Source organism: Parasteatoda tepidariorum, chromosome 4 (assembly GCF_982258835.1).
Source record: "Parasteatoda tepidariorum strain Cologne lab strain chromosome 4, Ptep-v5.0, whole genome shotgun sequence".
In the NCBI taxonomy this organism is placed as follows: domain Eukaryota; kingdom Metazoa; phylum Arthropoda; class Arachnida; order Araneae; family Theridiidae; genus Parasteatoda; species Parasteatoda tepidariorum.
The window spans coordinates 31355518-31369210 of NC_141758.1; the positions used below are offsets into that span (position 1 = coordinate 31355518).

A 13693-nucleotide genomic window follows, 5' to 3' on the forward strand; every position below is an offset into this window, starting at 1 on the left:
TTGAGTTTGTTGTTATTTATCGTTTGACCTGATAGGCGAGCCAAGTAAAATAATTTAACAAAATATTTATTTGCTAAATAATTCATGAAGAGCTTCAAAATTCAAATATTGCTTTAGCACACTGAACTAGCCACACGAGGAAAATAATAAAAATAAAACACAATTTGCAATCTTTCTAAAAAAATTCCTTCTACTTGCATGTGGTTTATCAAAATAATGAAAACACTTCTATACTAACTCAATGAAAATAGTTTTTCTTTTAATAACAAATGCTTTGGAAGATTTGACATGACAAAACAGTTAAAAAAATTTGAAAGATCGTGCTTAGAAGAAATGGCGTCCTTTCTAAGCGTTTGACGCAGATGGGTCACCGGTGTTTCTTTAATAATTTTTACTGGCTCTCTAATTACAAGCAAAAATATATGTTGGAATTTTTTTTTTAAATGGTCGAGTAGTTGCTAAAAAAATCTGTTAGATTGTCGGAATTATATTTGCACTAAAATATAACATCCAAAAAGAGTAGTTTCAGCGTATTCAAAAATTTATCAATAATTTGATTTTGAAAATTTGAGAAATTTCAACGATGAATAACTGTTTCTCTCCGATCTAAATCATTGCAAATGAGTAAAGTTGTGAAAATATATTGTTTAGAAGTGTCAACTAGTTCTGGACAGTGGATAAATATTTTCGAGTGGTAGTCTTTTAATGAGTGTTTTTTGGTTTAGAGAATTCGATTTATAGGATTTTTACTCACCACTACTTCTAAATAATTCTCAGGCTTATGAGATACCTACCCCACTTTGTTACAGTTCAGCTGTGCCGAAGGGCACTATTCATTCCAGTGCAGAAAGAGCCGAGACTCCCCAGCTAAATGCTGCAACTGCATGCAAAACCACACCTCAAATTTCACTGGGTGCGAGGCCCGTCCCAGTCGAAAGAGAAAAACGACCAAGGACACGACTACTTCTACAGCCCACAGACTTGTTAGCCTCATCAGTGAACTTAAAGACTTGCTGAAGGACCAAGACGTACTGCATCTTCTCACAACTTTAATCCAGGGGAATTCCCCATACAACTGATGTACTACTGAATCAACTCATGCCTCACCTCATCATGGACTTATTATCTGATCCTAACTTAGAACTATGAACTGTATATGACCTCTGGACTAAATGCCAAAACAGTATAGATGAATCGGTTAGAAGCGCTTCGCGCTTAACACCGAGATTCCACTCATATCAATCAATCAATCAATTGTTACAGTTCAGCAACGTTGAACCTTGTAAAATGTTAGCAAAATTAAGCTAAAATCTGCAAATTATAGTTTGCAGTTCTCTACCATTTTATTATATATATTTATTATACATATATTTTTATTATACATATTATTAGGTATAAATTTATTAATATATATATATATTTTCTCGAATCCAGAGCAATTAGCATCTCTGGAAGTGAGTGGTGTTATGGAAGATTTTACCGTTAACGTAGACACTAGTGTTTTACGATGAATTGTATAACTATAAACTATTAAAATTCTAAATATTATATTATTCACTTATTTTGTCCTATATTAATACAAAATAATAAAAAGAGCAGAGATGCCAACTGCTCCGGACTCATCATAATAATTAAAAAAAAACGGTAAACAACTACCATCTAAAATTTGCAGACATTTGTCTGATTTTGGTTGTTGTTTTTTAATGGTGTTGCATGATTTGACTCTATTCTGGTTTGTTTAGTCTAGCTGGGCTCCTGAGGCCAATAATGGCCCTTTTCCCATTCATCATGTGAGGAGAACTTAAGCAAAAATAATAGACAAATGATTACATGAAATGCAACAATTAAATGGCACACGTTAAGATTTAATTCTAACAAAGTGGCGAATCATATATCCCTATATATACAAGTCGTCACTTCGTTAGATTTAACTCAACGCCTCCTATAACTGAAAGCCTCCACACGGTTTTTTATAAGTAGTCTGATCAGACCACTATGAAGGATATCCACTTACCGAACGAGTCATTTAATACAGAATATAGTTAAAATAAGAAAGTGGTAGCAAATATATGACTAAAAATTTATTTTATTTATGAATATTATTAGTTTGCCTTATTCACTTGTCAACCACTACAGATTCAATTCTTAAATATATAAGATAAATATCTCTCAATTACTTTTATAAAAGGTTTTGGGTTCATGCGCACAACTGGTTCACTTTTTGAGCAGTTTGCGCGGACTACTTGTAAAAAGACCGCGTGGAGGCTTCTTGATGTAGGAGGTGATGTTTAACTCCAACAAAGTGGCGAATTATATATCCCTATATATATGCAATTCGCCACTTCGTTAGATTTAACTCCAACAAAGTGGCGAATGATATATCCCTTCGAATTATTTTGAAATAGTGGTAGATAAAAGCCTAATAAATTGAATATATTAAACCAAGAATCACGCATTAATAAACTACTGCTTGAAAATATTTATTTCCTCTTCAGTACAAGTTGACATCTCTGAAAAATGTAATTAATAAAAATTCTACGTCTCATGGCATACAATGCAAAGTTTTATTAACCAAAATGAGTTTTGAAAATTAATAATTTCTTTCTAGTTTAATACCAGAATATTGAAATCATTCTACAGGAGTCTAGCATTTATGTAAGAATACTTTTTTAACTATGGGGGTGTAGAAAAATATCAGCTTTTAACTTCCTGCATTCATTTTGGTCTACACAAATTTGCCACGTTTAAAAAGTACACTTTTTCTAAAAGTTTCAAGCATCAACTTTCAGGTTGTATTATGTAAATTTTTCCAAAGCATCGGCTGCTAAAAGAAAAATTGTTTTGTTAGTATTAGTAAAAAAGTTTTTCCATTATTTTGATCAACCTCAGTATGTTTCAAAGTTCAGGTGAAATTTTAAAAATATTTTCTTACTGACTTGTTATTTCGCTATTCCCTCTACCTCTTTAAATGTTGTGTTAAGATACAACTTTCGAGTTGGCAGCTGTTATATTATGTAAAAAAGAATAATGTTCTATTATTTTGATCCATTATTATTTTGTTGTTTTTTATTATTTTATTATTTTCTTTTTATTATTCTGATCAACCCCAATATATTTTAAAGTGCTGGAGAAATTTTAAAAATATTTGCTTACTGACTTGTCATTTCGCTATTCCCTATGCCTCTTTAAATGTTGTGTTAAGCTACAACTTTCGAGTTGGCAGCTGTTATATTATGTAAAAAAGAATAATGTTCTATTATTTTGATCCATTATCATTTTGTTGTTTTTTATTATTTTATAATTTTCTTTCCAATATTTCAATCAATCCCTATATATTTTAAAAGTGCTGGAGAAATTTTAAAAATATTCGCTTACTGTCTTGTTATTTCGCTATTCCCTATATCCCTTTAAATGTTGTGATAAGCTAAAATTATCGAGTTAGCAGCTGTTATATTATGTAAGAGAGTATAATAATCTTGTTACTAATGATAATTTTAGTTGATAGCAGCAAATAATTTGGGATTCTAATTATTTTGTGTTTTTTTTATTTTCCATAATATTTATAATTCGTGTTTAAAAAAAAAGGAATGTGACTTAAAATGCTAATTAAAGAAATTAGACACATAATACTTTATAAAAATGTTTTAAAAATGATCAAAATTCAAAATTGCGCATTTAACCCATTAACGTTTTTGACATTTATGCGATTGATGACAAAACTTTAACATTATTACTCTTTTTCAGAGATATATCCATATACTATTGTAGAAAAATATTTCCACACATTCGTTATAACTACAAATAAAAAAGATAAAGTAGATATGTAATCAATACTAAAATTGTAAGCCGAAAAAATATTAAAATGGAGTTGTAGTTAAAATAAAACTTTGTCTAACTCATCTTCAAATTTTAATCGATAAAATCTGAATTATATTTATTAGAAATGTTGCGTGCGTGCAATGTGTTACGAGAATGGACACAGTTCATTTTCTTAACACTAGGTTTACGAGACGCGTCACTTTGACGCGTTTCAAATTTTATAAGGAAAATTACAAAACCCGTTTGCATTTTTATTTTATCTCTTGTAATGACTTTTATCCATTGATCGAGGTAAATATATATTGAAGTATATTTTCTTCAAAAGCGTTGAAATATTGAAATTCTCTTTGTGGTATACCTATCTCTACGGATATGCGTCAGTTTGACGCGATCGTAATTTAGACAAAATTTTGAGTAAACATGCAAACATCACATCAATAATAAATAGGAATGTACCGACAATACTTCGATCCGATATCGTTATCTCAAATGAAACAAGCGATAAACAACTGTTGCCGATAAGCAATAATAAAAAGAACAAATGCAGAATGTCAATTCATGTCAGAGTGCCAGATTTTGAAGATTTCAATTGCTTAGTTCGAGTATTGAAAAATAAAATACTAGAATATTTCATAAATATATATCTCATATTTTCATTTTTTTTCCTTGTAATATATGATGCCTACTGCTCCGGACCCGCCAAAATAATTTTTAAAAAAAAACGGTAAATAACTGCTAGGCAAATTTTGCAATTATAAAATGGGGAATTATATAAGTCTACGAATTATTTAGAAATAGTGGTGGATAAAAATCTACTAATTTGAATTTATTAAACCAAGAATCACAATTGATAAACTACCACTTTAAAATATATATTTGCTGTCCGGAGCAAGTTGGCATCTCTGAAAGTGCTGTTACTTTCACCATTCAATTGAGGTTTGGCGATTTATTATTTATTCCCACTCAGATGAATTAGCGGGGCTGATGCTAAGATAACCAGCACGTATGAGTATGAGTAAGTGCTGTTATATATATATATTCGTTCATGCGTCAAAGTGACGCATGTTCGTAGAAATAGGTATATAAGAAACGTCCGTAAACCAAGTGTTGAACACGCTTTTTGAACTAGAAGAGAGGAAGCTAGTGAGGACGATTTTTAAAAATTTTCCAAAAAATTTACTCATAATTATTTTGAACATATCTTGCAGTTTTCATTAAAACTTTAAAAAAAAACTCCAGTTTGAATTAAACAAAAGCTAATTTAAATGTATACTTATTTTGTCCCTAGGTATAATTGTGCTGAAAGTTTCCGACTGCGCACTATTTTCCCATTCACAAAACCGAGTTTACCGCCCAGAGGGTTAATAATCTTTATATTTCTTTCTCTATATTGAAAAATCGTTAAGTGCCGCTGTTCGGGGATTCCATTTTTTCACATTATCCCCATTTCCACTCTAGCTGTCTTTCCCTTATGCCCAAAAGTAATAAGTTCATTGAAAACATTATTAATCTATCTAGGTAAATAATTATCTGTGCACCATACTACTATATATAAACTTTTTCTATAATTACTGTTAATGGTTATTTGTTACAGGGAAGAAAACTGGAAATAAATAATAGCTTAGCTATTTCATAACTTTTTCGTAATTCATTCTGCTAACGATCGAAACCAGTGGATAGATTTATCTTTGGCTTCTTCTTTAACATTGACCATGACAGTTCATGGGAGCAGAACGTTTTGGGAAAATAAAAACTAATTTCTGGTCATCCATCTTACTCCAAACGCAACTCCCATCGATTCTGCAATAAAAAGTCCATTACTCAGCAGAATGTCATTCTTAACTGAAAATGCCATTTATTTCTGAGCTTCCCCTTTATTCTAGTGCACTGCTTCGCGTCATCAAAACATTATTGATTGTTCTTCAGAAGTTTATTTTACAAATCGAAAACAAGTACTCGAAATGAAATTATCTAATGGAAAATTGAGCAATTCAAACTTTGTGACTGTGTAACAATATCTCTGGCAAAATGTTAAATATATTTGGCAACACTTGAATTTTTCAATTCTCCTTTTACTGTCACTTAAGAAAATCGTTATTGGGAATTGCAAAATTACCAGGCAGATTTTTTACTTTAGTACTTTAAAATTTCAAAAAAAGTTCTCGTTTTCAGCATATTATTTGCGAATGGTCATATGCAGACGTTTTCCATGTTTGTTCCCTTTGCCTCGCATATTATATTTAAATACTTTCATCTATCTAAAGATACCTTCTACATAGAATCGTGATTGCTTATATTATATACTAGTAATTTGGTATTTAATATTTATAGTGGTAGTTACGTCACATTACTCCCCTACTAGAATTTTATGGATGAATACTACTAGTTAATTATGCTGTTTTTTTATTTATTTATTTATATCATTTTTGCTCATTAATTTTTTTCCCTTCATTTTTGGTTATATATATTATTTCCTCATTTTTTTTCTTCACTTTTATTTATTGGCCGGGAGTCTTTTATTTACTTTACAGGATTTTGTTTTTCCCTCTTTTGAGCAGTATATTTATTTTTAAGCAAATTCAACTATTTTATTGTGGATCAATGACCAATGTTGGTAAGCTCATATCACGTCCAGGTTCCAGGTCACCTTTAAGGGAACTTAATTTTAGTCGATTATGTTAACCTTTATCCATCAAAAGGAATCTCAAAATCGAAACAAAATTTAAGTGTTTTATATACTAGTTACTTGGTATTTGATATTTGTAGTGGTAGTTACGCCACATAATCGTTTAAGCATTATTTTGTGTAGAGGAAATGTAGTGTTTTTGATTGGGAAGAGATAATGCAGTACTTTATCAACCACTTTAAAAAAAAAATTCGTACCGGCAATGAACTATTTACGCTTAAGATTATTTCGCTTGCTCCGTTTTGCGAGGCAATTTTTTTGCATTGATAACAAACTTTGTGCTTTAAAATTAGATTTTTGCAGTAGTGAACTTAGAGTTACTTGACTTTGCCCGCCACTATTTATGAATAATATAAACATATAAATAAATTGTAACTATTTTTATATTATCTTATGGTGAGGATTTCAAAGAGTTACAGAATTAAACAGAATTGCGAAAATTTTAACTTTACCACATTATGAAATACTATGCAAGAAACACAACAGTGGTTGAATCTACAAATCAATCCATTACACATATATAACACAAATAAATTACCACCTGTAAGTATAATAAATACAAATTTCTGAGAGTCATACACTAATTACACCGGGGAAACATTTTTTTTTTTTTTTTGCATTTATATAAGTACTTGATCTTATCTAATTTGGGTGCTGGGATTTCAAATATAAAATTAGTTGAAAATGATATTTTTAGTACAGTTTGTATCTGAATATACAAACTTATAAAGAATGTATAGGGTTTATATACATAAACATACACAGGTCAGCTCTTTTGAAAACAACATTTAAGAGTAATATACCTATAAACATTAATATAACTTCAACGTATCGCATCATAAAATGAAACGTGTTTTCGACTTCTTCCTACTACTCCTTACGTAGCAGAGAAATGGGGACACTTCCTTGCCATTTTAAAAATCCTGGAATTGCATAGAAACTGTTACTTGTAGAGAGAAACCGATTGCAAATTTAAAATATCTACGATTCGTTCTAAAATCTCACGTAACGAGAAAAGTAGTCCTCAGAGTTATTTTTAATATATTTACTTACCTTAGATTATTAACTTTTTTCTCTTAAGATTTTATTTCTTATTCTTTTAGTCCTGACCGAAGGCATACTGAAAAATTCTGTCCCTTCCTTGAACGCAGCTGGCCACTCCAACGCTCACAATATAAGCCACAACATGTCCACTGATGAAATCAATCAGCAGACAGTACAAACATTATCCCTTCCTGAGGAACAACAGTGGTAAGTATAAATTATGTACTTCTAAGTACAGGCAACATGGTAAAGTAAGAAGAAAATTTTTTTTTTTTTAATTTAGCTGAGTTACGACTGTATCAACGATACCAACTTGCTCCGGCAGCGGAAAAATATTTTTGGGTGGTCTTTTAACACGTTCACGCCGGGAAAAGTGAAAATACTGGTACGGGAAAAGAGAAAATACTGGTAGAAGAACTATTTCAATATTAGATAATATTCGGGAGGAGTTAATCTATTCTCAACCATAACAATTCACTGTAAGGAAATTTATCACGGCGAAGAAGCAATTCAATATAAAAATTGCATCCGTTAAAAACAATTGGTAGTTATGGATTTTTATTATTCCCGGAAAAAAACTAAAAAATAAAATTTATTGTTACCAGTTTTTACTCCGGTGCGCTGCCAAGATGAGACAATCTAGCTTGACCCACCGGTGGGTAACCCCGGCTTGAACGGGTCAACCCTCCGCGTTCGGCTCAGTTTTTATACTTTCCGGTCCTGAAATACGGGGCGATTTTTAAGTTACTTTTAGTTTAGTATTTTTAAGTAATTTTTTCACCCCTAAATATCAAAAATTATAAGTATGATATAAAATGTAACGTTAAAGCATCAATCTACTAAAGACTCAGGTGCCTCAATAAACCTAGGCAAAGATGCCACAGTGAGTTCTACTGGTTACTATATTAAAAAGTAGGCGTTACTATCTTCCTTCAACGAATTTTTCTATATAACTTGCGAAATTCCAGAACCCTCTAGTGCCACCTAGTAGCGAAAATAAGCATCTGATGATGGTTTTGGATGATGGTCGTACACGGAGGAATGGCGGGATCCGTATTGAAATCAGGGGGAAAATTTCTTCACCCGCGATTTTCACGTGACCCGTAGTGGGGGACGAAAAAGATACCCCTCTCAAATCGCGGGAGCCGTACGCGGAGGGTTAAGGTATGAATTTTGGTTTAGTAAGTTCGACTTATAGGGTTTTTACTCACCGCTACTAATTAATTTAAAGGCTTACATAATACGTCACTTTGATTCAACTGAGTCATGTTGTGCCTCTTAAAAAGTTGCCTAATTAACCGAAAATAATAACATTTTAGTTTGTAGACCGTCGGCCAGGTGGCCGAGCGGTTAGCGAGCCTGACTGGGAAGCCAATGGCTGCGGGTTCGAATCCCGCTCTGGGCATGTTGCTTGCCTCCGTGACTTTGGGTTACAGGTGCCCACTGGGTAACGTGAAATGAGTAACAATTCCGAAGGACAATTCTTCTAAGGCGAAGAATAATGTTCAGTGTCTGCCACTTGAAAAAAAAATTGTAGACCTCTGCCGTTTTTCTACCTATATTACCGAATCCAGAGCAATCGGCATCTTTGCTATATCATACCCTCTAATACTACCAGTACTTCAATATGCAGTTTGATTTAATAATAACATTTAAGCTGTGTAAATCAAGATTTTTAGATTATTTCTTAAATTCAAAATGCATACCTGCCAACTTTAAAATCCTATCGAGCATGGAACTTAGATTGCGATTTTAAGCAGAAACACACGCTGCATTTTTTAGAAGCTAATGTGGACTACACAACAGTTTTTGCATATTACAATATAAATTTAATTTTTTTCCTAAATAGTGGTAGTGAAAAAGATTATAAATTAAGTGAATAAATGGAAGGAATACATAGAAAGCATATATTTTACTACCACTTTAAATATCGAAATAAAATTTTACGCCATGGCAGATAAGCAAATGTTGATACTAATTTAACCTTTTTGAAGGCCGTGGGAAGTTTACTTCCCACAACTTTTTAACCACTTTTAATTTAGGTTTCCATTTGTTAATAACTTCAGCTTTCTTGAATTGCGTTTGAATAAAATTGGTAACCATTTGTTAGTTTAAAAAAACGTATAAAAGCTATAAGATACATAATTCCTTTTGAAGTTCGTAGCATTTATAAAATTTCCTTTATAAATAAAGAAAAATAAAAGTCCATAAGTTCCTAATAGGTCGTGTCAAATATATTTACCACCCAAAAAATGGCATTTCGAAATTAAATGAGTTTTTTTTTTCTTATATCAATTACTATTCTTAAAACAATTTCAATTCCAAGAATACTTTATTTTATCTTTACTAGAAATAAATGGCCCTTTAAAGGGTTAATAAGGTAATTTTTAGTTTTAGAGAGGAGTATAAACGTAGTGGTGTGTAAACGGATTAAGTGGAAAACATACAAAATTTTTAAAGATAGTTTTTACTTATATTATCATTGTTACAAAGGTTTAATTCTTGCTTACACACTTCTGTCTAACATTTTTTTAAAACAAAATCTTTAGAAAAAATAAAAAGTGGAAGTGCATGCATTTCATTATTAGAATTTTTTTTTGCGAGGAGCAAGATATTTATGTCTACTTTAAAATATTAATTGCAGAATTATTTATAATTAGATCTGGAAAAGAAGAAAATTGCGAGAAAATATCCACTTTTTTCATACAGGTTTTCCACATACAGAGAAACCACTTTTTCCGGATGAAAATTAAATAGTTAACATAATAGCAATTCATCAACAACAAAAAATACATAAATATTTAATTTAGTCAAATTTGTGTCTTCTATTCAACAAAAGTATCATTATTGCTCTGTACTGTTACTAATATGATAAACATGTATCTTTATTTTATGCATCAGGCTGGAAACAGATCGCAACACTTTCATAACCAAAAGAATCCAAGATATTGTTCAATCCTTCCATTACAGAACAGAAAAGGCTAAAGAAAAACTAGTACAGCCACCAACACCTTCACCATGTAAGTAATAGATTTAATACTATTTTTAATAATCATGGCAATATTGAGACAATAGCAATAGCATATTTTTAATAATCATGGCAATATTAGGTAGCGGGGGCTCCAAAACTTTTCCAAGTTAAGCAACCTAACGGCATTTAAAATTATCTTACGGCACTTTGGTCACATAAGTCAGCGGTTTAATACTTCATACAAACATCAAGTATGTTTCGAGTGTGTAAAATTAGGGAATTTACGAAAGTAAGCAATGAGAATACGAACATAGCTAATATAAATCATACTTAACTCTTTAACATAACAATTATCTAGGGCTGAGTTATTCAGGTTTGAGTTACCTCTAAACCATGATCCGTCAACTACTGAGGATATTTTACGTCAGCACTGTGGTCGGTGCGAACCGGGTGTGGAATACAATTGACCATCCAAAACTGGAATTCGAACCCGAGCCACCTTATTGGGAGGTGAGCGCTGCATCCCCTGAACCACCACGGCTAAAGCACTTTAATTGTAATTAGTAAGAAGGTAATGATAATATTGCACATTATTAAGAATTTATAATCTAAGAGAAAATATAAGTATCAAGAAATGACCGTCCATTGTAGAAAGCATTATGAATTTGTTAAGTGCGATAAAAGAGTTTACAGATACAGATCACTGATACAGATACTCGCATTTGAGCATTTCTTTTTAAATATATTTACTTTCTGGAACAGCAAATGCCGAAAACATAGCTTTGCAAGAAGTAGGAAAGGCAATTACAACCGTAATAGATTTCTCACTGAAGATAAGATTCTCATATTTCACATAAATTCAAACTTTATCAACTTTACTTTGAAACTTTTTTTTCTTTTGAATAGCAACAAGTCATTATTACATGATTAATATTTGACTTGAATTCATGGACATTTCTTGGTACCCCTATGGTGCTGCATATTTACACGGTTTGGAATCCTATGTGGCACAATAGTTCTGTTTATCTAATTTCAGAAAAAAAAATTTGAGAGTTTTTATCAAAATTTACGTTTTTGAAAAACATTTTTCATAACGGAAGTGAAATTACAACTGCAATAATTTTAAGCATTTTTTTTTTAAAAATTCATTCACATTTACAAATTAATCAAATGATTACCAAAACTTAATACTTAATGTATATAATATTAATCACAAAATCATTTTCAATTAAAATTTAGAATTATTAAATCAAGAATGAAGTATCAAAGCAAAGCTTTTATTCTAATTTTAAATATAATACTGAATTTTTCTCACATGAGTTAACCCCGACGCAACTAATCCTCTTTTGACGAAACGTATTTTGGCGTACATATTTTGTCTCGAATTAGTGAAACTTTCGGTTTAAAAAAATTTGATTTTTGTTGTTCTAAACTTAACTTAAAATAATTTCGGACTATCACGACATAAAAAGTTTTATATCTCAGCAGCATAAATTTCGTGTACAGGAATTATTTAATTTAATTTGTATTGGTACATTGGGAAATTTAATTACTCTTAAAAAAATAAGGTGCTTTTGAGGTTGACAGATGTAAAAAAAAATACACCTGAGGCAAAAAATTATGTTATGTTTTGCATCAAAAATAACATCCTTAATAAACCTCCATTTCAACATCATTTACCCTTCACAAAATCAACCTCTTATATAACTCAGAAAAAAGTTAGCTTAGATCGGGTGAGTTTATTAACACCTCATATATACGTATTCCCTTGAAGTGTAGAAAAAATAATCCGTACACCTTAAAAACAACCTCCCAAAGCTGTTTGCTCAAAAGTAGGTTTCCATCAACCTGAAAACAACCTCAAGTGTGAATAAAATAACTTTATACACCTTGGGAGGAGGATCTTTTTAGGCTTTGTTTAAAAACAATTTCGAATGAACCTCAAATCAACCATGACACCTCAAAACAACCTAAATAAACCACAAAAATATCTTAAATTTTTGTAAGGGTACTGTTATTAAACGTTAAATTTGTATGCAATTTACAGCTCCACCACCTGAAACTTCCAGTGAATATGAGATGACGCCTATCAACAAGCCTCGTTTAAGGCTTCAATCTCTAATAGAGGATGACAAAATATCTGCCGACCTTCACAGTCTGAGTATGAAAATTTTGTGCTGCACAATCAAAAAGAAATTCATTCCCGTCTTTCCCACCATCATTGATCCTCAAAGTAAGTCCTTTCCTATCAAAAAATTTCGAAAATAATAATGCTTGTTCAAGTAGGAAGTATTTTTCTAAATGTGCAGTGTTTTTATAATTAAACAGAATCTTCCTTATAGCAAAGAATATACAAGGGGGGAGAAGGCTAGCTTCCGTAGGCAAAAGCGTAGACAGTTAGCAGCCCTGTAATTTAAGCAACTTTTGATATATAGATTAGATTGCTTTGCCGAACCAATATGCAATTTTTCAGGAATCACATTTTTGCATACACACTAGACGTTACATACCTATTGATAGGGCATGTAACATCTGTAAATTTATATTAGGGAACTTTCTTATGTTGTAGTTTTTTTATATTTTATAACCGTCGTTGAACAGGCGACCCAAATTTGGGTTTATGAGTACTGATGTTCAACTCCATAGCCTTATAATTTTGAACCCAATCCAGAAGACAAGGGAACTCCTGGATCAAGTATTGAGAGAAATTGCTTCCATGGAAGACTTTTTGATGGAACCAACCCGCATTTGCGTTACATGGATAGGTAGACCACAAGAGCCTTCCACGGTTAACCTGACTGCAAGAAGACTCTAACCCATGATCCGTCTACCACTAAGGATATTTCACATCAGCACTGTGGTCGGTGCAAGCCAGATGCAAAATTCGTACTGGCTAGCCATCGCTGGGATTTGAACCCGGTTTACTTCATTGGAAGGCTAGCGCGCGATCCCCTGAGCCATCGCGGCTCAATAGTTTGGAGCTCTGTAAACAGCACATCTTTACGTCTGTATATTTACACTAGAGCAACCGAGGGTCACTCTCAGGGCAGCTACATTAGAAGGCCTCCTTTGTACATCACAATCTGCTTGTTTTCTTGTACTGATAGGACACAGACTCCCATTTCGAGACTTCAGTATTTCCCGTATGCTCCCTGTTGGGGCGGAGAGGAGTC

General features: G+C 32.0%; 1 protein-coding gene across 3 annotated transcripts in view; it reads left to right on the plus strand.

Moving 5' to 3' along the window:
* CngB (Cyclic nucleotide-gated ion channel subunit B) overlaps positions 1 to 13693 on the plus strand; it is a 103845-nt gene that overhangs the window by 59920 nt on the left and 30232 nt on the right. For all 3 annotated transcript variants that reach the window (XM_087160875.1, XM_087160876.1, XM_087160877.1), the window contains 3 exons: positions 7609 to 7756; positions 10451 to 10569; positions 12568 to 12753. In XM_087160875.1, coding sequence (XP_087017001.1) covers positions 7609 to 7756; positions 10451 to 10569; positions 12568 to 12753 — 453 coding nt within the window. The remainder of the gene's footprint in view (positions 1 to 7608; positions 7757 to 10450; positions 10570 to 12567; positions 12754 to 13693) is intronic.